Raw genomic sequence first — 25606 nt, forward strand, 5'->3', positions numbered from 1 at the left:
AATATGCAAGGTAAACAATGTGTGCAGTTTGCGATCCCTAAGATCTAGACTAGTTGGTTGGCTATGGTATTACAGAATGGCTAGTCAGAAATCATTGAGACAAAAATGATGGTGGAGTTTTCACATTTACGCCTTTTGATTTTTTTAAGCATAGATATTTACCTCAGTCATATATTTATGCTGGATTTTAAATCGAGTAACTTCTCATTATTCCTGGAGTCAGAAATTTCTATTATTTCTTCTCCATGGTATGAGAACATGGCAAGAGAACGTCTGGGTCCTTCTTGCAGCCCTTCACTTTGAAATCCTCCTGAGTATAGGCCTGTGTGGGTCTTGGGATTTGAGTCTTTCTTAGCCTGTCTTCTACTGCAGGTGTTACTACAGGAAGTAATAGTAAAAAGTGAGTTTTGTTTTGTAGGGAGGGCTGCTTACTATCAAACTACTCATGCTTCTCTGAAAAACTGAAGTTTGAATTTTAGTAGCTTGTCAGAACATGAAGATTAAAAATGCCATGTTTTTTCAACTTGAATCTTTGCAATTGCACTTCTCCAGGCAACACAAAATGCATTCACTCTTTCAGATCCAATAGAAACTTGCCCCTGTGGGTCAGGGAGTTAGTACTGGGTGACCAAACTATTCAGGTTAGTACATTGAGGCTGAAGGCTCAGCTCTGCTCCTTAGATGGTATGTGATCTCGGGCAATAGAAATTGTTGGCAGGATTAAATGATAAAATATAAGAAGCACCTGGCATAGTTCTTGGCACGTGGTAACTATTCCCTTAATATTAACTACTGTTTTTGCTGTTGCTGCTAATATTATTAATAGTAATAAACCGCAGTTTTTACTCATTAATCTGTATCTTTCTAACAGATCACTTATGATTTAATAAATCAATATGTAACAGCATATTCATGTTAAAATACATGTAGAGAGATTATAATAAGAATTTGAAATTTAAAGTTGTTTATGTAATTGTATCCTTTTTAAAGGTTTTGTGTGAAGACCTACAGTTTAAAATCTGATCACACCTTCTTCACATCCATGTTTGGATCCATTTTAAAACACAAGAGCTCAGAACCTTATGGAAAATTGTAGGCCAGAGATTGTGAATAAGTGGGAAGATATATCATGTACATGCCTCATTGATTTTTCTTTCTGACATTATTAAAATTGAGCAATTTGAGAAATAATTTTCTGATAGTAGTAGCATTATGTTATAAAATCTCACATTGAAAGTAGAACTTTCAACTATTTTTTTAACTTTCAAATTGAGTAGAATTGGTGACAAAGCAGTAAAATCAAGAATTGATCTTTTTAGTAGTTACCTAGAGCCACTAAACATGAATGATACTCTATTCTACATGTATAGGAGAGTGAGAATTAATGGCTTATGTTTAGAACAATAACCCTCAGGTTTTTTTGCAGGATTATCTATCATTAAAACAAGTTCAATTATGTTCAGTATTTTCCATTTAGGCACAAAAGTAGGTGTACATATTGACATGTTTAAACATTTTTACTGAAAGCAATTGAAAAATTTTTTTCTTAATCTAGCCTTAAATAGAAAACCCAATTAACTAAAATACTAAAAGCAAAGCCAAAGTGTTTCTATCATTTTACAATTTTTTTTCCAAGTTTTAACTTTTAAAACTAGTTTAGATTACCTAAAATTAGTACTCTTTATGTATTTTTTTGCTTATAAAAGATAAAGAAAATGTGAATTTTTGTTGCACCTCTCAGATTCAATTTTCATCCCATCTTTTCCCTGATTGAGAAAGTAGAGAAGACCCATACTGCCTCTCACGTTAAATTGGCTCTAAGAGCCAAATCTTAAAATTTCCGCAACTGTTCCCACCACTCTTTACAGCAGACAAAGTATGATTTGAGTGGTCTTCATTTCACTACCCTAGACCTTCTTTCTCCATTGCTACCCTCCCAACTTCCCTACCTTCAAAGACAATCAATGCCCTTACTTTCTCACCATCTCCCTGCCACCAGAGCCTGCTTAAAAAAGAAAATAAAAGATCTGTTATTCAATCAGACAAATTCCATCTGAGAATAAGAGCATTTCAATAGGTGTGAGAGCTTTCCTCTAAAAGAACGAAGCTGAAGGAGAAACCATTACTTTAGTCAGTGGGCAGGAACTCTGAGTCAAGTTTTCGCAACTGGGCTTCACTTCTTCCTTGGCACAATTTTTTCTTTCCAATCTGCTGCCTTCGCTCATATTCCATTCCGCTCTTCCATCTCACCTCCTCACTCCCCTCACTAGGAGAATATTCCTATCCTCATGCCACCAAAACATATACATCCTATAGACCCAATTTTAGACTGAACTCTTTCAAGAAGGCATCTCACTACCTGTCTTCATTGTTTAAACTCTAGTTTCTATGGAACCTTAAGATTTCTGGCTGTTTCATGTGCTATTTGCTCCCCAAGTGGAATGAACTGTTACAGAATGGCAGATGAATATACATAGAGATCGTGCATTCATTTTCCACAGATCACCTCTGATCATCTCTGTGCAGAACTCACCACATCTTTAGGTGCTTAATACATGTGTATTAGGATTCATTCACATTGCTAATGTGAATCGGTGTGTCTTGTACTGCTTTAGTTGACCAAGAAATAATTTAGCCTTTTCTTGATTTGTATCTTATATAACACTTTATGAAATAAGACATTACTTCCTCTAACTTTACAGGGTTGAAACTAGCACATTTGGAAAGAGGTGGAATTTTTCTTCAGCAGCCTCACCTCTTATTTTCTTCTCATCTCTCTTGGTATTTAGTGTTCACTCCTTCCTTTGCTTACTGTTACCTTCATGCACACAGCAAAATTTATCCTCAGGCAGAAAATACACAACAGTTTCCTCTCGAGAGGCATTTAAATGAAAAGTATTTTCTCCTGATGTGAAGATTTCTTATTCCCAACGTACAAGGCAAATCATATTATACAGATGTCAAAACACCGTTTAGAATCAGAAGCTCCGATTTATCCCACATTACGTTTCTCCAGTAACTATAACTTTCAATCCTAGATCATCAATTCTTTCTAGTTATTGGCAACATAAGCTACATAAATGGACCAAAAATAGAACTGAATCAACCTAGACAGATCTGCCTGCATGAGGAAATACTGCTATACATAGCAAAGGTAACGTTTTTCTTATGAAGAAATGATAATGCAGTACAACGCAGAACTAGTATTTCTGCTGAAAGGACTACACAAACCAATTTTTGCCAAGTATTTTTCAAACACTATTTGCTGCTTCTGCTAAATATGGAAAATTAACTGGAGTATTTTTTAAGGGATAATATGGGGGTCTGTCTCCCACACTCTCCCAGGCCATGGTGTCTTGGAGTAGTCAGTCATTCCTTCTGACCATGTGTTCCTCATTTCTAAAATGGAAATTATGGTGATAGTTTTACTACTCCATGCAGGGATTGTTGAGTCAGATAAGTGAGAAATATATGAGGGCAAATATAAACCATTAAATTAAATCAATTATTGTGTTTATAGAAGAAATTATCTTTTTGCTAATTATGAATTCTACATGTTAGGAAAACACAACAAGCACATCAAATCTGTTATATCTTGGATATTACTATTCAGGACAAAACTAATCTTTGAAAGGAGAATAGATTTAAAGTCTGTGTAAAGAAAAATATTAGTAACTAATAGAATAAATGGCGTATAGATATGGCAGAAATGGTAAAGGTGGTATGCAAATAATTGTAGTTTGGGAAATGGAGGGCAAGATTCCGGTTGGACTTCGTCAGAGAGATTCAGCCACTAGACAGCCTTGAAACCTTGGTCAGATGACTCAACCTACATATCAGTTTCTACACTTTGCCGTGAAGATTCAGGTAATTAAGATAAGTGAAGCACTTAAAATAGTGCCCACCACCTAGCAATTGTTCACAAAGTGTTATTACTGATATATTTTTAATTGTATAATAATTTATCCTAGCAGATTATTTTTTAAATACTAGTTCAACAAGACCATAACTGGACAACTGGAGTCTCTAATACCCAGCTGATCATGTGCCTTACATTATTCCCTGCAAGTATTATTTATATCATCTACAAAGCTAACATATTATGATTCTAATATAATAATAGTGAGCTCAAATTGCAGGCTAAGATTTAGATTAGCTAAATTTAAAGGATTTTTGTTTATTTGTGTAGATCTGTCCCTCCTATGACCTCCATCCCCTCCTTGCACCCTTCTGATTTTACACTGTGTTTATAAAGCAAAAACCATATTTCCATCATCTTACAAATTACTTTTTTCAAATTTCAACATTTAGATGAACAGCTAAAAGCTCTTTGAGATGAACAGAATTATCCAAGTTTCCTTACTTTCACTGCCTTTTTCCTGGCTATCAACCAAGCTTCTATGCACCTGCTTTGAACAAACCCATTGCATTCATTCCTAAGGTGTAGCTTCCTATGTATGGGAACTTGCAAATCTCTTCAGTAAAATGAAATTCCTAGGTCAATTTATGGATCTTGTTGACATAATAGTGACTTAAAAGCCAATAATTTTTACTTCAGGTTATCTATTTGTGATCTACACTGAAGTAAATCACTTGATTATTCTGGGCCTGTTTCTTACCCATAAAATAAAGTTAGACTAGATCAAAGATTTTAACCCAGGTTATATAGATAGAGCCTGTACACTTGGAGAGTGATTTTTTTACTAACCTTTAACTAAAATTTAGGATTTCCTTCGTTTGCAGGCAAAAATGCACAGAGTAACACTTGGGGTATTTGTGTCTGTCACCAATAGAAATCATCAATATTTTCATAAGATATTTAAATTCATGGGGATACCTTGAAGTATTATTTGATATTATTTCAAAATTACTCAGCTGATAGACCTGCAGCTAGACCTTGTTATTTAACTCATTGGTAAAGAAGCACATGTATTACTGTATCACATGTTAAGGATTACTTAAAGATGTTGATAATTGTATTTTAATAAAAATGAAGTCCCTTGTAATCCCATGTATTTCATTTCATTTATTTATGACTTTTACTTTAAGGAGGTCATACGTTTCATCAAACTAAAAGAGGGGACTCTGATTCAAAAATGTTTGGAACCTTGGATTTTAGGGATGCTTCTCAAGGTCTTTTACACAGATCACTCTTGGGTCATGAAGATTATCTAAGATGATCTGTAATGAATTGAAAAATGCAAATCAGTTCTTCTTTTCTGTCAGAATGATATATCAGAATGATATTGCTTTCTTTTTTTATGAAAGCCTAAGTGTTACTTTCAAGTAATCCAAGTTAGTTGTAAAGGCTTCTACAACTAAAGATTTATTAACTAAAAGTAATGTGATTTGAATTTGAATTTGCTAATTCAGTATTTTCCTAAGCATTCTGGCTGCCATGCGATTGATTGGCAATGTTGTATACCTGCCCCTGAAAACACCTGGAATTTTACAGTTTCAAGGAATATTTTTTTTTCCAGTGCTTCAAAAATCTTGTCTTGAATTGGTCATAGTTTTAAATCGCTACTTTTCTAATTGCATGTATGGAATTACTCTTGGCTGTAGTCTATGTAACATTTAGGGATTTTTTTTGGTAATTGCTGCATTTTAACCATTTGCCAGTTTGCTCCTCTTCCACTGTTTTGTTATTGGTGAGTTCTTTATCCACTAGAAGTAAGAGCATAAGATTATTGGTAAAGCTCAGTGTCCTTTGTCCATTGTAAAAGATTCTCAAAAATTTTGAGTAACAGAGAATTAGTTAATTACTTATTCCTTTCTTTTTAATTCAATCTATTTTTTTCCACTCTGTTCCATTCTATTCTATTTTGTTCTGTTATAATCTAGTTATAAGTAACACGATATTAAATCAGAAGTATAAGCCAAGACTAGATGTCAGAAATGTCAGAAACAAATTGACCTGGGAAGCAGAAATTTCACAGAAGATCCAAAAGTCAATAATAGGATGCTTATAACCTTCACCCAATTCAAACAATTGAAAGGGCCAGGTTGTTGATGGTTAGAATAGGATTTGTGAGGAAGATTTCTTTAATGAGTTCTCTGCTATTGGGAAAGATGTAGAAATGCTTCCCTCTTCGCCTCAGATCAAAGGAAGACAGCTTCACCCTTGGAGAGCTTGAAGTTAGGGGGATATTGGAAATGGAATCTAGTTCCTACGTGAGAGGTCTAAAAGGTTAGAAGGTGACAGATAAGCTGAAGGAGAGGAAGCTGTATAGGTTTCAGCCTTTTCTCAAGTAATTTATAGGAATAAAGGCCTAGTGAATATTCCATGTGAACCAAATGTAACCTACCTGTATTTGTAAGCATGATTGGACCTCAGGAGACAGAAGCTGGAGATGTACCAACAAATTTCCAGGGGCTGTGGACATTGTAAAGGAACCAGAGTTTCATATGTCCATACCAAGGTTGTGCTAAGTCTCCAGCCATGGTCTTGGCAAGAGGTCCCTGGAGAGCCCATGAATGTGCTCACAGAATAGAGTCAGCTCTAAACACCTGCCTGGTCTAGTGAGTGCAAAGCCATCCTACAGTAGTACTAGTCATAGAGAAACTTTGCTGTTCTTCTTAGCCTTCTTCTCTCCCTTGCTCCAGCTCAGGAGTCCAAGGTAGCCAGTTGAGGGAGGGCAAACAGGAAATGAAAGAAACATCAATCATGCCCTCCTCCTCCATCACCACCCTTTCTAAGCTCTGCAACAAACCCAAGGTTGGGAAGAAGTTTTATCTTTTTTTAAGATCGATGTGTATTATATGTGACCAGACCTAAGACACTGGCATTTTAATGTTATCACACGATGTTTTTATTAACTAAGAATGACTGGAAAAGTCCTGATACTCTCTGAAAGATTGAACTTGGGACAGAAGATAAGTTTCTCCCACTGAATATATTTTAAAGAGAAAGTAAGGGACAAAATAATTTTGCTTTGTGATAATACTCCCTAAGTTCTATATGTTCACTAATTTTATAATTATATAATTGTTGGAGAAATGATCTCAAAATCAGTTGGTGCAAAGTTTAATTGTTAGTATATTTTCAATCAAATTTCAGATGGAGAGAACATTCTATCATATGTGACTGTTTTCTGAAATATCAAGTCATATAGTCATATATAGGCATCATAATTGACTCAAAAATTAATTTCTGCTCATTTTTTAACTTTCTTATATAATAAGACTCTTCTATCTGTACATTTTGCTTTACGTTTCTATTTTTGATAGATTCTCTGCAACCTCTCGAAATGTTGGAACATTTTCCATGCTAATTTTTTTCAAGGTTTATATAGAAGCTGAGTGATTCTAAGATGATAAATTCCAATAGTTTGTTTCGGCAGATGATGACTTATCTTAAACATTACATTCTCTTGTACTCATTTGTTTTAAATTCATAGCAACTAAGCAATGTGTGATAAAAGACACTGAACATCAGAGGGTTTGTTTAAAAGAATTTGTTTCAATTAAAAATATTTGGGGAAAACATGCATAATTTTTATGTTTGATTTAAAGCATATTTAAACATGTTTCATCTGTTTCATTTCTGTATTCCCAGATTAAATTGCAACTTTACAAATTTGTATAACCACCAGAAGATGATTTGTTATATTCTATAAATCCACAAGCTGAAAAGAAAATGTTTGGTATCTTTGGAGAAATGTGCCACAGATCCATTGTAAAATCCAGTCTTCAACATTTTCCTAATTGCTTTAGTTTCCTGACCTTATTAGGTTTTTTTCCTCAGACCTATTTTGTTTTTGTTTATTTGTTATTTGTTTGCTTATTTTTTAGGTGAGCCTGATCTTCATAAGAATTCAGAAGATCTAGTAAGTGCCGAAGAAAAACATGCTGAGACACATTCATAGGTTTGAAACACCTTAAAGACTTCTGTCATTTTAAACATGAGAGGTAATTTTATTTTTTAGATGAGAAATTTATTTCTGAAGTGGATGGTTTGTAAAATATCATTAGAAACAGTTATCTTACTTAAATGTCCTCCTGGATTCTTCTTTTAAATCTCTATTTTCTGGAGCAAAACATTAACAGGTAAGCTTTAAATATTTAACTTTTAAATTTACCTTTTCAAAGGATTCTTGACTTATTCATCCATAAAAATTATATTTACTGAGGCCTTTTAGTCTTTTAAAAATAATAAGCTATATCCTATGGGGAGGTTTAATCCTGGTTTCTTCCACTATTCCATAAAAGAAATATGAATGTTTTATACCAATTTCCTTTTCTACATCATGTAGGAAATATGAACGTTTACACTGAGTGATAATAACAAAGCAAGTACATATTATGAAACAACATCAATATTTGCTAAAATCCGTGGACATTTGCATCAGTGATTCCCTTTTTAAAAATTCAGCTTCTACAACCTAAGTGTCCATCAACAGATGAATGGATAAAGAAGATGTGGCACATATATACAATGGAATATAACACAGCCATAAAAAGAAACGAAATTGAGTTATTTGTAGTGAGGTGGATGGACCTAGAGACTGTCATACAGAGTGAAGTAAGTCAGAAAGAGAAAAACAAATACCGTATGCTAACACATATCTATGGAATCTTAAAAAATAAAATTGTTCTGAAGAACCTAGGGACAGGACAGGAATAAAGACACAGACGTAGAGAATGGACTTGAGGACACGGGGAGGGGGAAGGGTAAGCTGGGATGAAGTGAGAGAGAGGCATGGACATATATACACTACCAAATGTAAAATAGATAGCTAGTGAGAAGCAGCTGCATAGCACAGGGAGATCAGCTCGGTGCTTTGTGTCCACCTAGAGGGGTGGGATAGGGAGGGTGGGAGGGAGACCCAAGAGGGAGGAGATATGGGGATATATGTATATGTATAGCTGATTCACTTTGTTATACAGCAGAAGCTAATACACCATTGTAAAGCAATTATACTCCAATAAAGTTGTTTAAAAAAAAAATCAGCTTCTAGGGCTCACCTTTGATCTACCAAATTACCAACTCTGGGAGTGATGACTTAGGAATCTGAATTTTTAATAATTCACTCTACTGCTATTTCTGTACACTAAATTTGAGAACTACTGTCTTGGACCAACAGAGAAGGTGCAGGCAGTTAGAAGGGAGTTAGAAGGGAGGAATGTGTTTTTTATAGTAGAAATGTCTTAGTATCTCCTTAAAAAATATATAAAAATGAGTCCTGCTCTCTTGTACCTTGATGGTAGGGACAAGAGAAAATGCTGCAGGTACCACGTCAAGCCTTTGATATACTATCAGTAGCTCCTTAAATGTTGTTTTAGATATGACACAGTTAAAATGTGATTAGCTTTTAAGATGATTCATTTCTCAGTATTCTTGAGTTAGTTGTAAGACTCTTTAATTAATAATAATAGTTTCATTAATAGCAACTATCAGTGTCAGGCACTGTGATGAACATCTCATATGTATTATCTCATTTAGTCCTATCAACAATTCCAGAGTTAGTGACTGTGATTACTACTTTACATAGGAATTGTAAATAGAAATCAAGCCACAAAGTTGATGGAAATTTTAAAAACCAGCTCTGTATTAAACAATTTAAAGATATTGTCTCAATTAGCTACAGCAATTTTTCTGCATACCCTCCATCCAAACTTTAAAGATACATAAATACACACATGCACGCATGCACGCACGCACGCACACACAGAAGAGACAGGAAGAATTCCAACTGATTTAAAGAATCTATTATCTACTGATAAATCCCTTGTTTTTACAAGCTATATGAAGTCCAACATGAAATTGCCATTCAGTGATTGATGCCTATATATGACTAAAACATGATCTTCATTTTCATTTGGATTTTATTTCAGGATAATGAGAACAGCACTAAAATATCCTAAATCCTCAATTTTCCACAAACCTATATTCTCCTCTTTCAACACACACTTGGAAACAGGCCATTTTATGGACTCATACAAGAGAAGAACATAAATTCTGAACTAGTAATTCTAGCCAAATAAATACACTCAATGTTGCGACCAGAGATTTTGGCCAGTGCTTCTGCCATTGCTCTTCCTCCACAATTTGGCCTTCTTCAATCAAGCCAGAGAAAATTTTAAGACAAAAAGTTGGACAGTTTTAATTTTTCATCAGTTTGAACCCAGTTACTGCACAGGCAACCGTGCAACATGTGTGCAGAAGTTGAGGCATTTTAAAATTTTACTTTCTTGCTTTGTTTTATACAGAGTGCTGTAACTACAGTAAATTTTTCAAGATGTTAAGTAAAAGGAAAGCAAAAACAAAATTATAGAAAAATATTTTTTGCAGCTCTGAGGCTATTTAGATTGTCCTTGTTATTTTAAATACATGGGAACAAAGTGAGAGCCGGGGCTGCTCAGAAGCTGTGGTTGACGCCCTCTAACAACAATGGAGCATCAGAGCCCTGGCTCTGTGACCTGATGAACTCTTCATTGTGGCGCTCAAGCTGGGAAACCACAGTGAAACCTGCCCCTGAAAGCAGTGGACCAGCCTGCATCCATCCCTGTGATTTCAAAGCACTAATGCATCACCTACATGGGCGTCATCACAATGCAAGTCACACATTACCTACGATCCAAGATGACAAGAACCTCCAGCCATTGTTGGAGACAGACACTAGAACTGAGGATGGAATTTGCCTTCTGGGGTGTTGATCCCATCAGGATGTAACAAAATATATCACAGGCCAAGGGATAAGTGACAAGAAGTGTGTGTGTGCGCGTGTCTGTGTGTGTATTCAAAAATGTCTATGAAAATGGAATCCCACACTTTTCTGTACAGATAACGTTATTTGACGTGAGTTTATAATTTTACCACACAGAAACAAACTGCAACGCTTGGAGACTCTGCTTCCTTGTCATGTTTTGCCTGAGCATGTGCAGAGCCTTGCCTTTGCTCCAAACTGAAGAGCTACATTTATTTGTTATTAGCTGACAAGAAAGGTCAAGCACAAGTAGGTGTTGTAACTTTTCACTGTACAAACTCTTCAATGATTGTGAGACTAAGCGAATATGTCTTTGTGAGTGGTAGAATTGGGTGGAGAAAATTAAGAGTAGCCATCAACTAAAGAATAAAGTGAAGGTGGGTTGTCCATCCTAATGAGTTTTCTGTCGCACATGCTTCTTCCCTGGGTTCCACAATGCTAAGCAATATTTTAGAAATGGATGCAATCACAAGCTTTTAAGTCTAAGTAGTGGGACTTTATAACTCACAACTTAGATCTCTTTTCATGTGTAAGCCATATTCTGTATGCATATTAGGTATGCATTTTAATTTAAGATATATTTGTGCATAGACTGTGTATAAGATGCTTTTAAATGTTCTGTGAATAAGTTCCTTAGATTTTGTTTCACCTGAAGCATATGTAGAACACAGCTAAATAATTGAATTGTATCATAGACATTATAATGCAATTGATATTTTAAATGTAAGCAGTAAAGATTGATCTATAATGATGTGTTGGGGGAAATTTATAGATACGTACGTCATGGTGACTTTTTGTCCTACAATGGATTTCTTATTTCTATTTATGGGGAAACTGCAACTACTGCTTTTAATGTCTTTTTTAAGGTAGCTATTTACAAGCTAGAAAATATTCTGCATTTAAGATTAGAATATGACTGTCAGGGAAGTCTAATTACTATTGTTCCTATTTGAGCCAGGTGTCTCTCAGTAAAGCTATAGCGTCTCTCAACAGAGAAATAAATTGAAACACTGCTTCTTAATTGTCATAAGAAACATGTCCACTTTGTTCCTATTAATACTTTAAGATATATAGACTATTACTAAAAAAATAGAGGAATATAATGAAGTCATTATTTTCTGTATATGGGGTTTAACCTAATTTTCCAGGTTATGTAATTTATAAAGCGCTGTGACGGAACTTCCAGGGGAGTGGAGAAAACTCGCTCCATCTCTTCAGAAGAGTTGTCACGCTATTGATGCACTTTTTTTCCCCTAATCTCCCTCCCTCACTCCCTCTTTTGCTCCTTCCCCACCCTTCTCTCCTGCTCTCCTTTGTATCTTCCTTATTCGTTCCTTCCTCTCTCTAAGACAGGCACTAACTCATGTTAATTAGCGGGAAGTCAGAGCACAAGGTACCAGTGCCCATCCCTTCTGCCAACATCAATGTTGAATCCATCCTAAAGAGAGGGATGGATGAATTCGGCTGCTGAGCCTTAAATGGCCTGCTTTGCATTTGTATCCTCAGCTACTCAACATATATCTAACAATTTCATATGCCTCTTTATTTAGCTTGTATCTCTTTTATTTAATTTTTAACATGACAAGCTTCAATTCTTGTGTTTTTATTCTGCTGTAATTCTCTGTATTTCCTATTGTATATGATTGTTAAATAAATCATACTTGAGGGAAAATATCATGAACCATTTGGTGCCTGATGTAATTCAATTTGGTGGGGCATTGAAAAGTTGGCAAAATCAGGGAGAACCAGAAGTACACCATCTTGAAAGTTGATATGAGTTCAATCAGAAAGTGATTTTTGCTCTATGAAAGAAATGTTCACTGAGCATTTACTATTGCACCTATTATTTGCATACTCCTGGCTAGATGCATGGCACATATAGGATTCTGGAAACCTGAATCTTTCCTCTAGAAATTTCCTACTTTATAAAGGAGATAATCTATACCCATGAATAACTAAAATGCCACATGTGAAAGTAACCACGTGTAAGTAAAATGCACCTCCGGGTATTAAAGGAGGTAAAACCTGCCTCCATCTTCAGGGCTTCCAAGAAGACTTCTTGGAATGGATGGCACATGAGTTGATGTTTCAGTAACAAATAATAAACCAAAGCTCATATTCATTGCCTATTTTCTATGTACAGGCTCCAGGTAAACACTTAACAAATATTATCCCTACTCCTCAATAATCCAGCAAAGTGGGTATTAATATGAGTAAGGAAACGAAGTCTCAGAGAAAGAGCCTTGTCTAAAGCCATGTGGGTCTCAAGCAGCAGATTCCAGACTGGAATTGGTCCTAGAACACTGACACCAAAGACCTCTTTTTCTTTCTACTACATCTGTGTAGGATGGGACAGAAGCACAGTGGAAAGGACAGCTCTGTGAAGAAGGACAATGTGAATAAGGTAATACCAGAGAATAATAAAGAAGCAAAGAGTGTCAAGTCAAGGTGAAGACCTAGAGAGTTTTCATTAATTGAATTAAGAGTAATCGGCACAATATGTGTCACCTCTCAGGCTGTGTCTCTGTGATGCTAAAACATCTGATGAAAATGTAAAAATTTATCTAGTCAGCAGATACATGACACTTAACTGAACTTTTTACTTTAAATGTGATTCCATGATAAGTTTTCACCTAATATCAAAAAGCTTTCAAAAGCCACATTTTAATTTTGAAAATAATTTAATTTTGTTTAATGTAGATATAAAACACATATTTCCTTTGGAAGCTACGTTAAGCCTTGTATCTTCTGTTTAATTGCTTTCCTAAATATCACAAAGTTTATCCATCCTTTAGTACAAGCCTTAAACTACAGTGAAAACATACATTTTAGAGTCAAAAAGCAAACACCTAATTATGTCCCACATTACATACATGCAATTTCTTTGGAAGGAATTCCAAATACTTAAGATACAAATCCCATGTATGGACCAACATGTATATTTAAGGCTCTTTGGGGGGCTATTTGTCCTTTAGTAACATTAATAAATTTCTAGGTTATTTCCTTACCAGTTGTGATGGTTGGAGAGCTTCCTTTGCATCTCAGGCTGATACCTTTTTATCTCTGATAATTAAAGATTCAATTATTTAGTTCTTTTTACAGTCTTACTACTGCATTACATTATTTGCTGACATTATCTCTTTTACTCCCTGTAACTAACTGCTCTTTGAGGATTTGTTATCCCCATCTATGGATGAGAAACCATGGCAGAAGAAGGTAACTAATTTGTGTAAGATCACATAGCTATTAAGTTGAGGACCCTGGATTCGAAGTTGGAGTGTGGCTCCCCAAACCACTAGATAGACTGTCCCTGGCCACTATGGGAGGATCGGTCCTGTCTTCTCCACCCACTGTATCCATTATCTTCCTTTTCTAACCTTTATTCCATCCTATGCTTTATTCTCTATCCAGGCACTTGTCCCTAAAAACTACCACTCTGAGAGGACAGAATTTCCAGTGAAACACACTGCAGGGGCAGGTGTGCTTTGGTAACCAATTAAATCATGTATTACGGCAGAAAAGGTGCCTTTGATTTCTGTGGATGGAGGAATTATTTCCCATGCTTAATATGTGACCTTAAAAGTTTGCTTTTCAAATAACCACTGGTGTTCAGTCTAGAACTTTGCTACTGAAAGTGTGGTCCCTACTTGGGAACGTCTTAGAAATGAAGAATCTCAGGCCCCATCCAGAATTTTGAACTGGAGTTGGCCTTTTAAGAAGATAACTGGTTGATTTCTATACATATCACTCTTCTATGCAATAATTAAATATTATGGAGACAATCTGAAATACCCACTAAGCACTTAGAGATTAGGTTTTTTCCTCTACACTAGACAAGAGCTCCAGAGTTCATGCTCTCAACACTGTCCTACTCCCTCAAAACTAAACCAAACCAAACCCCAAGAAATTGCTGAACTGGACACAGTCTATGATTTCTCCAGTTGTTGAGAACCTTGCTATGGCATAGCACTTGGGTCAACTGAAAGTTAAGTTATATTGTTTCTATAAGTATTAAAGACCCATTTCCTTTTTTCTGCTCAAACAGCATTGCATGGTTTAGATCTTTACGATCTCACTTGTGTTCCACATTTGGCTTCTCTGCTTCTAGCTCTTTTCAATTTTTCTTTTCTGCGTACTGTTATTATATTAAATGTCCTTAATTCATTCTTTGGACCTATCACTCTTCTTCTCAAAAACAGTTTCTCCCTGTCTACACCAGGGGTCAGTAAACCTTTTCTATAAAGAATCAGGAAGTAGATACTTTAGGTTTTGCAGGCCGCATTCCATCACACTCTCTCCTCTCCTTTTCGTCCACCTCCTTCTTCCTCTTCATTTTCTTCTTCTTTCTTCTCTTCCTTTTCTTTTTTTTTACAACTCTTCAAAAATGTAAAAGCCAAACTTAAAAACTATGTAAAAGCCATTCTTAACTTGGGGGACGGGAGTGGCGCACAAAAACAGGCCATCTGGCAGATTTGGCCCCTGGGCCGACACCTGCTTCCTTTTCAGATCAAGGAGTTTGTACCCTAGCATGAAAGAGAGAGGTTGCTAGTGTAAGTGGCTGTCATCGCTAGGAGCTCTAGCTTCCCCAGGGCCTGTGTAGCTACCCTGAGGATAAGGGAGATGATGACTTCCAGTACCCCTGTCCCCCATTCACGGCCCACAGAGCAGTTTAGCAAGGCTGACTAAAGCACTGGTTCTCAACCTGTAGCAGGCATCAACATCATTTGGAGGGTCTGCTAAACTGCAGATGCTAAGCCCCACCTCTCAGAGATTCTGATGCGATAAGTCCGGGGTAGAGCCTGAAGTGATGCTGATGCTATTGGACTGGAGATCTCACTTTGAGAACCACAGGCCTACATGTGAGTAAGGTTTAAACCCTTTAGCATAATACTCAAAGCCCTTCACAGTCTAACCCCAGCTATCTTTTTTGCCATAGCTTTCACTACACCACTCACTACTCCTGGATCTCTGCTATGCCTCTGCACAGGACGCCTCCTCTGCGTGGATCTTGCGGCTCCCTTTGCCATCTTTACCTGTCACTGTCCCCCCTTCCTCCAAGGACCTGAGCACATGCCAGCTCTCCCAGAAAGCCTCTTCACATCGCTCTGGTCAGAACTCTCAGATCCTCTTTTCTGGACGAACACATCTCATACCCCTCCATGCTGGAAACTTGCAGCTCCCCATGTCATATGTTTGCTGCCAGATTTTAAGGTAAAGAAGCACTTAGCCTTACACATAGTAGGTATTCAGTAAATATTTGTTGAATAAATGAATATGAATAAATAACTGAAGGCAGGAAGGAAAAGCTTATTCTTGTTTGTCCTAAATGTTTGATATATGATTGAGTTAATCCTTTCAGAGAACATCTCTAGTTAATTCAATCAAAATGAGACTCACTTTTCAAGCACTTCAGGTCTACATAATTCCAAGAAACCATTTATGTTTTTTCTCAGAGCAGACAAATGGGGAGTGCATCAATTCTTAATTAATTCTTAATAGCATGCTAAAAGCAAACCTGAATTATACGAGAAAAACATTGTCTCCCCATCTGTCTCATGTCTACCCTTGGGAGGTGGGTCTGCTGGTGCAGAGATATATTAACTGTAACTAATCTTACCTTACCAACTTTGCTAAGGAGAAAAGCTCACATTTCCTGGTTGATTTCCTATAGCCTTGATGATTAATAGTGGGGACCATACAAGCTTTGGAGCAACAGTGACCTCAATTGTCCTTGGTAGTTGGTAGCTGTTAAGCTTAACCTAACCTCTCACCACAAAGACTGATAGAGTGATAAAATAATAATGAAGAATATTTAAAGGATCTAGACAGTACTTGACACATTGTTGGTTCTCAGTTAACATAAGTTCACAATATTATTTTATATTTATATTTTATATTTATCCAGATGCTGTTATTTCTCGTTGAGTTCTTCTGTGGAAGACCTGAGGCAAGAAATATCTCACCCAAGGACTGAATTTGGCCCTTAGTTCAGTTTCAGACTTTGTCGGTAATGGTTTCTGTGATCTTGGACAAGCCTCAGTTTTCTCACCTATGAAATGGAGAGTAAGAGTACCTATTTTATAGGATTATTAGAATGATTAAATGAAATGGCCCATGTAAGGTGCTGAGAATATTGACTGACACACTGAGAAAACTGAAATAGTATGAACTATAAAAATAAGAATCTACCAGGAGCTCCACCTGCTTCCTTTAAAATTAACTCATGCTTATAGTTGCACGGTTCTGACTTCAGTAGCAATATCCTAGGAGTCCACGTAATGGGGAGGTTGTTCCATGTAAAGAGTAGTCCAGTTGTTTTATAACAGAGATCATATCATTGACTTCAGCATTTATGTCCTTGCTTTAGAAAGACAAAACTACATATAGATACATTGAAATACATGTCAATATATATGATATATATATAGAGACAGATAGCTATATTGATATATATCATATAGACATTCGATTTTAGGGAAATTTTTAAAATGCAAATATTAAAAAGAAAAATATTAGCGTAAAGATAAAATAACAATAACTTCTAGACTTCCTGGATGACATGTTAAAACGCATGATTAGACCATCCAGGTGCACTTAGAAGCAACAATAGCAGTTTCTAAAAAAAAATTAGTAAAACAACAACAACAAAAAGTGCAGGCACACACCCCAGCAAACCCCAGCATTTCACAGAGTCCTTATTAGCAAAATATAAAAGGCTTTCTTTGGCAGAAACAAAAAACGGAGAGGAACTTTGATAATGTGGAAATCATGTGAGAAGAGCAGATGCATCCACTATATGTGGTAAGTCAGATGCCATCTAGAAGCCAAGTGGGTCAACATTGAAACCATAATCTTCCAAGCCACCGGAGACAAGAGGGCTGCTAGAAATAACCCTGGTGCAAAAGACACATTCAGATGGAGATGACTTGGCAGCCGTGGGCAGGAACTTACTAAGAGCAAGTTGTGTGGCCAGGGATGGGGAGAGAGAAGGAGCTGGCCTCGCCTTTTCCTGGGGCTCTCTCCCTCTGGCTCCTTTCTCTTTCCATCTCCCCTGGCGCCATAGCCCTTCACCTTTCCGTTGAGATAGCCTCCCTTTCTTCCTTTCGTCTAGCTTGTTCTAGCTTTCCCACCTAGCTTTCCCTTAATAGAAAATAACATGGAAATGATAACTTAGGGAAGTATTTATTTTAAAAAGTTTTAATTCTCTGTGCTTAATAGCAAATGGGTTAAATCTCTTCTCGCTCTTTAAAAAAAGTTTCCTTTTTTATTTCAGTGTGGTTACATTATATATATGTACATATATATTTGTACACATACGTATTTTATATACATACGTATAGAGTCTCCACACACACATATATCCTCAATAGAAAAAAATGTTGACTCCACATTATACAATGAAAAAAAGATTTTTATGAGTTAAGTAAAAATTTATTGATTTTGACAATTGTGTTTTTCTCAAAATATTGCATTAAATTATTTTATACCAGTACAGCTTTTGGTGGTTTATGATGATAATGTCTAATTTTTAATACTTTTCTGCCCATATTATGAAAAATTATTTTTTTAAATTTCATTTAGATATCAACCAGTTCCAATAAACTACTTCCTATGAAAACTTTATTTATACTGACAATGAAAATGGATAGCTCAAGTGTAGTATCATACAGAAGTTCAGGGTAATTATACTAGTATAGCATGGTTAGTAGTAGTGTAATGAGTAATATAATTCCTATCTTAGTCATAATTGGCCTTCATGTCAAATTTTAATCTTTAGACTGTTGAGTGTTTTCAAAAGCAAATAAAGGACCCACATAATGTTTAAAACACTGGACAAATATAACAAATAAGTGACAATTTCAAAATAGGAAATCTATGTCCCATTAGGGCAAAGAAGAAAGTGAGAGCAACATCTGGTAATGTAATTAGTACGATTAGGGAAACACATCCACAGAATTTACTCTGCAGGGGAAATGTAATGGGAAACCACCCATTTACTACAGTGCCTTAGCAAGTGCTAGCCTCTAAAACATAAAGAAGAGAGAGAAGATATTCTCCTATAATTCTTTAAGAGATGTTCAACCATCTCCAAGTAATTTTTGTAAGGTTCTTATTGTTTCACTGCTTTGATTCATACAAAGCCACGTTATACCTTTGCTACTGTAACTGTACTGTGGCGGAGGAAAGTTATTCTCACCTCTTAGGGTTCCTGGTTGGGTCTAAACATTAAACTGACAGAGACAGATTAATAGGAAATAAGTATGCAATGTATTTAATATACGTTTTACATGACACAGGAATCTTCATAAGGAAATGAAGATCCGAAGAAACAGATCTGAGTGCCTCTGTGCTAGCATTTATGAAGTATGGACAGCTGTGGAGGAATATGACAGGTTAAGGAGTGTAAGGTAAGTATAGTAAACTGCGGGAAACCCAGCAAGGCCTCTTTGTTTGGATTCTTCTCCGTCCCTTTGTCTTCAGAGACAAAGATGCTCCTTTCCTCCAGGTATAGGGAGGACACCTTTCACATGAGGGTTTTATAGCCTGTTTCAGGGGAGAAGGACAGTGGGAAGGTCACAGTGAGCCTCCGGCTTCTGTTTTCTCAAACTCCTCCAACTTAAAATATTCACTGTGCCAAGGTGCCATATTTTGGAGTAGCATGTCCTGAATCCCATCACTACTTTTGAGAAAAAAGGATTTTTAAATTCCAGGGAAACTCATTCCTCAGTTAGCTTGAGGAGAGTATCAGTTAGAATATTCTCTTTGGTTCCTCCTTAAGCAGCATGTTGTTTTTTTAATACCATGATATATATAGTATATTCTACGATTATGCATTTAGGTCTGAGGTAATTATGCTCATTTACATTATTTTTACTTTCTCGGCAATACAAAATCTGGGAGATGGTATGTGAAAATTATCATTACTCAAATTCTGGGGGTTGGGGAGTGCAGAGAAGATGAAAGGTAATAATAAGAAATAGCAATTTGTGAAATTATTTTTATTTTACAATTTATTAGAAATCAAGAAAAAGAAACAACTTAAAAAGATTGATGTCTTGCTCTCTAAGAAGATATCATACATAAGATAAGATTGTCATAAATTTGGCAATTCTTTTTTTTTAAGATATTAAAGGTTATTTTAAGTATAGATTTAAACATAGAAAAGATTTTTAAATGAGCCAAATACTTCAAAAAGGGTTTCAAATTTGACTTTTTATTGGCCGTAGGTCATTTTAGTTTGAAGTCGATGCCAAAGAATTAAACTCAGATTCCTCTTCCCATCCAGCCTCATTAGCAAAATTATCCCCGTGTGCTTCGTGTATGAAATGTAGAAAGCTTACTTCTAAGTGGATCTATAAAGCACTATAAGAAAACGTAAAACTCTATTGTTCTTAAGGAGGATGTGTTTTTTCATCCTAAAAACTATTACAACTTCTCAAACAAATCATAAGCTAGTGGAAGAGTTTGTTGGACTATGGATTCATTTAGGGCCACTTTCTTTGGACTCTAGTTTCCTGATCCATAAAATGAATCCTACCTGTCATACATATTTAATGTGATTATTAGCTGAGAAACATAGGTGAGGCCACTTTATTAATTGTAAAGAACTAAACAAAGAGTTACTAGCAAGATGGCAACAATACTAGCCTTCTCATTTTTATAACTCTAACATTTGAATCAGTAGTTGGTATGTAGTAGACTATCTATATATATGTATTTGTGGAACTAAATAGAATCAAGACCAATAGAATTTGAAAAAGAAACAAAGGAATAAAAAAATACAATGGAATTTGAAAAGCAAGCAAGAAAATATATTTAAAAGCCTCCTTATTGTAAGAGAAAGCTTGTATTCCAGAACTAGAAAAACTAAAAATGAATCACTTAAAATTTACTCAAATTCAAGATCACACTTTTGGTTATAGAGAGAAATAAATTAAAATGAAAAGGAAGAATTTGGCAAATAGTGCAGCATCAATGATTAGCAAAAAAAAATGAAGGAACAATTTCTGGAAAATATGTCAGTATTTATGTATAACATATCTAAAGTGCTTCAGAAAGCAATCCTGGAGAAAGAAAATAACACACGATGATGGAGCTGGAGGTGATGGTGGTGATGGTATTTGTTTTGTGTTGGTATTTTTCCAAGCTCAAGTAGGAACACAGCCATGACAAGTCAGCTTCTGTTTGTTATCAACTCATTTTGCACCTGGAGGAGAAAAAGAAAATAACTACTTCAGAACACAGTGGAAACATTCCAGAGAATTTAATACCATGTCATGTAAATCTCTGCAAAGGGAAAAATCTGTTAAGCATCACTTAATGGCAACAAACTTGTATGCTTAAATAGAGTATCCAATTAGTCATTTGCAGCAGGAAATTTTTCCTGGCAAGTTTCCTTTTAAATCTTAAAACAAACAAACAAACAAAAAACTGATCACCATTTTTTTAGATCATTTTCTAAGGATAAGTTGTAAAAGAAAACAATTGGTTACAATGCTAAGGTTGTTACCTACATACATACTATACATGCATACATACGTGTATGAGTATTTCTAACTCAGTTTTGTTCTGTTGGCTGTCAGACAAGCATGCAAAGATACACCTTTTCTCTTCTGATTCCATCTTCCCTTAATGCTACTGCTTTCTGTCTGTTCCCACCTCTTCTCTCCTTTGCTGCTTGCCTGCAGTTCCTGAAAGAGTCAGAGGGAGAAACAAAGATCTTAGATTAGAAGGAGCCTCACATGATCATCTGGTTACCCCTCCCCCATATCATTCTCCACATTTTTACTGAATAGGAAACTGGGTCCCAGAGTAATTAAAGAACTTCCTCAATGTCACACAGTTATGACAAAGAGGAAATGACACGCTCTGCTACATCACCTCTTTCTATTTCCTTCTAGGAGTTTATCACTATCTGAAATGATCTAATTCACTTATTAATTTACATATCTATTGACAGTCTTCAAATACTAGAATATTCATCCATGAATTTAAGGACCTTAACTATCTTGTTAACACCTGTGTCCTCAACACAATGTTTAGCATGTCATAGGCATTCATACATATTTATTGAATAGTAAACCAGAATACTGGTTTCTTGTTTCCAATGTACACTTTTATAAACTACACCAAATTATCCCATGAAAAATAGTATAGAATAATTAAGGATGTCTGAGTTTTCTAATTCACACAGCAGTGAAAAGATGCCCTCCATCATTTGCCTAAAGCTCTTCTTCCTCCGAAATTTAGTTCTTCAGAATGTTATGATAATAACATATAAAATCTAATAATTTAATTTCTTTAACAGATTTCACATTTCAGTAACATAGACATTTTTAATGATTAATGTATCTGCTGGAGCTTTGAAGACTGGTTTTTGGAATCAAAGACTTGGAAAACCTAAGGACATTTTCTTCCCCCATCCTCCTTCAGAGAAATCAAATGCTCAAAATTACATGTAAGCATAAACACTTTAATGTAGTTAGACAAGCTTTTCTATTATCAGTTTGCACTTTACACTGTTTGCTTTTAGATGTGGGTAAAGAAACAGAATTTTTAAATCAATACAATATAACTGGTTTATTTATGAATTCATAAATCCATATTGCGACTAAATAAACTCTGCAATACTTGCACTTATTTGCTATGACAATACTCCATACCGGTGTTTCCAAAAACTTCACTCAATGGTGTATCACTTTTGTGATTTTGAGGTACCATTTCTACTATGGTTATTTAACATTTTTTTTTAAATTGATTTAAAATACACTAACACTTTAAGCTTGTCTCATCCTAAGCAACAATAGCTTAGGGGCTGGTGATTATGTATCTTTTCTAATATATAATAGTATTTATAAATATAAAAAATAAGTATAAAAATAATTTGTCCGTGGCTAACCTAAAATAATGTTTCCACAATATAGAAAGCATTGCATAATTGAATTAAAATTTTAAATGGATGGTGTAAAACTTTTTGAGAATAGAAAATAGTCTGAGAATTTTGTTTTTTTCTAAAGATGCTTACCTTGTACAACTCTGGGGTTAGAAAATCACGGTTTAATAGAAAGAACTCTGGCCTAGAATCCTGCTCTGCCCTTCTACACTCTCTGCTTCAGTTTCTCATGTTTAGGGGGACACAAAAAATACTCAGCTTGTTACTGACCAGGATTCTTGGCCTCCTTCATCAATAGAAATTGATCAGAGGCCAGACAAGAAATTCAGGCAAGGCTTTATTGGGCCACCTGCTGTGGCAGGGTGCAGCGAGAACAAACAACAGGTTCCCTTGCTTGCTGGCTACGGAGAGGGTCGGGCTCATTCCTTATATGGAATGAGGGTAGGGGTGTGTCCAGGGGTCAGGCCAGAGGGGTGGCTTAGGTGTTTTGCCCACCCCTTAGGTGGTGGTGTGTGCAGGGGGCATGTGCAGTACCCTGCTTTTGCTCCAGACTTTTCAAAAGTGGCAGTTGGGTTTTTTGGTCTCTTTGTATCTTTTGTCCAGAATTTGCCCCAACTGCCCAGACATGCAGTTGTTTTTAGTCCCATACAGTTTCTTTGTATTTTGTTGCTTGAGGAGAGGGTGTGTCCAGGTGTAGGCACTGCAGCACTGCAGCAAAGGGTCCAGGTCCCAGCCTGTCTCAAACTTATCCACCTGACTTAATCTTTCTCAGATTCAGCGTACACAATTGAAGAGATACAAGAGCGAGCGGGCCAGGATGATGAGAAAAGATTGGGAAGAACTGGTGATACTTTATCACAGAGAGGAGACCACTTAGGAGATGACACCAGAGTGTTCTTCAGTATCTGAACAGCTGTGCCGTAGGAAAGGAGGTAAAGTATAGGAGAAGGAGAGAGTTTAACACACAAAAGAACAATTAGAGCTCCTTGTCTGGGTTTGGGGTTCAGCTGGAGCTATTCAAGAATTAGAGAAGCAATCAATCACTTGTCTGTGCTGTTGGAGAGGATCATGAACTAGAGAAGGTTTGGATAGATAGTCTCAAGTCCTTTCTCATTCTAATAATAATTGCACCAGTTATTAAATGCTCATTATGCTGGGCTGAACATTTTATAGGTGTTTTCTTGTTTAATTTTCAAAATAATGCAATACGGGTAGGTATGATCGTACTCATTTTACAAATAGAGAGACTGAGTCAAAAATTTGGTAGGTGTTGAATTTGAACCCAAGTCAGAGTGACTCAAACCCTGTCTACTAACTATTATATTATATTATAAATGTTGTCTGGAAAAGATAAAGGTTTTGTTTTGTTTTGTTTTGGTCAGAAACTCTCTTTGCCCATTCAGCCAAACGGAAGCCAAGTTGTCATCATGAAAAAAATTTTGTTGTAAACTGTAATTGTGTGAAAAGGAAACTGAAAAGCCATTATCTCAGCTGGTATCCTTCAAATTTCTGAGAAAGTCAACACTTTTCCAAAGGAAAACTTATGCTTTTAATTGTGATCTCTGTGTTTTGAGAGTGGAGAACAGAATAAAAGAAACCAACATTTCTGAAGGAAAACTTATTCTTTTAATTTTCATCTCTTTTCATTTTTAAGAATGGAGAACACGATGGAAGAATCCAGAAGCCATTGTGTTTATTTCCCCATGTGTTTTTTGCTGTTACAAAGTCAGCAAAAGCTTTTCTTTTGTTTGTCTGAATCCTTTTGAAAAAACATTTATAAAAATGTCTGTTCATGCGGAGGGAAGGGCAGTTTTATTTTTTAGGACCTCAGGGTATCTCAAATTATCTCAAGGGGTATCCGGGATGTTTTACAAACACAAATAATCCAAAATCACTTAAAACAAATATGTGTCTTAATCAGATTTTAAGTAGGGAGAAACTTTGAAAATCAAATAAACAGTCACAGCAGGTGGTCTAGAAACACAGCAGGTGGTCTAGAAATTTTTGGTGAAACTGGTTTAACAAAAACAAAACAAAACAAAAAAAGGCCAGGGCAAGGGAGGGAGAAGAGAAAGGAAGGCAGGAAGGATGAGAGGAAGGAAAGAAGCAAAGAAGGAAGGAAGAAAGGAAAAAAGAAGGAAACTTGGAACAAGTACTCATAAATACTTGAGATACTACTTATCAATGAGTTTTGCGTTTATTTTCTTGGGGAAAATATACTAAGGAAAATTATCATTATCTCTATTGTATTGGCTTATGGATTCACGCATTTCTTTTAATCTCTATATTATAAAACTCACGGTCAAAATTAAAAACAGTACTTTTACTTCTTTGAGTCCTGATTTTACGATCCCACGGTGGATTTTGCATTTGATTTTTTTCTTCCTATCTTAATTTACCTCTTTATTGACTTTTGAGAAATCTTTTCGTCTTTAGTTTTTTAATCCATGAAACATTTGAACTTCACTAATATCATTAATGTGGGAAGCAAATTGGGCATTCCTCCACCTCTACTAAATTATGTGGTGTAGATACTTTACATTGAAATGCAATAAATAATTGTTCAGGATGCCAGAACTTTGAATTATCAAAAGCCATGTTCAGTAAATACACATGGTCTTGTAAAACCTTGCTTTGTACTGATGCTTATCTTCTCTGCCAGTTCTGTAGGGGAGAAATTATCTTTCCTTTATTTTCATAACACCCAGCAAAGTGCCTTCCTAGAGATGAACCCATAAAAAATAGTTGTTGAATTAACGAATTCATGAATTAATGAAATTTCTTATGATAATAGGAGATTTATAAAATCTAATGATTCATTAAAATGCAATAGGAAACACCCCATATTTCCAGTAATAGCCAAAAATAAGTGACAGGGGAAATTTGGCATATTTTATTTTAGATTTATAATTTTTCTTTCTTAATAACTAGTGGAAACGATGGAAAATACACCTCTCACAGCTTAAAAAATGAAGAGAAATCTGTGGTTCTTTAATCATTAACG

General features: G+C 35.7%; 1 protein-coding gene and 1 long non-coding RNA gene across 5 annotated transcripts in view; both read left to right on the forward strand.

Moving 5' to 3' along the window:
• Positions 1 to 12383, forward strand: part of PDE1A (phosphodiesterase 1A) — a 269036-nt gene extending 256653 nt beyond the window's left edge. Inside the window, exons 14-15 of one of the 2 annotated variants that reach the window (XM_032637950.1) lie at positions 7795 to 7911; positions 9838 to 12383. In XM_032637950.1, coding sequence (XP_032493841.1) covers positions 7795 to 7868 — 74 coding nt within the window. In that variant the 3' untranslated portion in view covers positions 7869 to 7911; positions 9838 to 12383. Of the gene's footprint in view, positions 1 to 7794; positions 7912 to 8255; positions 8413 to 9837 lie in introns of those variants that run through there. The other variant, XM_032637951.1, reaches the window with a different exon arrangement.
• Positions 12384 to 17231: 4848 nt separating this feature from the next.
• On the forward strand, positions 17232 to 24905 carry LOC116756309. 3 transcript variants are annotated; one of them, XR_004350622.1, is made up of 5 exons: positions 17232 to 17510; positions 19007 to 19117; positions 22018 to 22167; positions 23375 to 23534; positions 23985 to 24905. It is a non-coding gene; the product is annotated as an uncharacterized LOC116756309 (long non-coding RNA). The 3 variants fall into 3 exon arrangements; XR_004350621.1 differs by having other exon boundaries at positions 23375 to 24905; XR_004350623.1 differs by having other exon boundaries at positions 23381 to 24905.
• The last annotated feature ends 701 nt before the right edge of the window (positions 24906 to 25606 follow it).

The sequence above is a fragment of the Phocoena sinus genome, chromosome 7, assembly GCF_008692025.1.
Source record: "Phocoena sinus isolate mPhoSin1 chromosome 7, mPhoSin1.pri, whole genome shotgun sequence".
Taxonomy (NCBI): Eukaryota; Metazoa; Chordata; class Mammalia; order Artiodactyla; family Phocoenidae; genus Phocoena; species Phocoena sinus.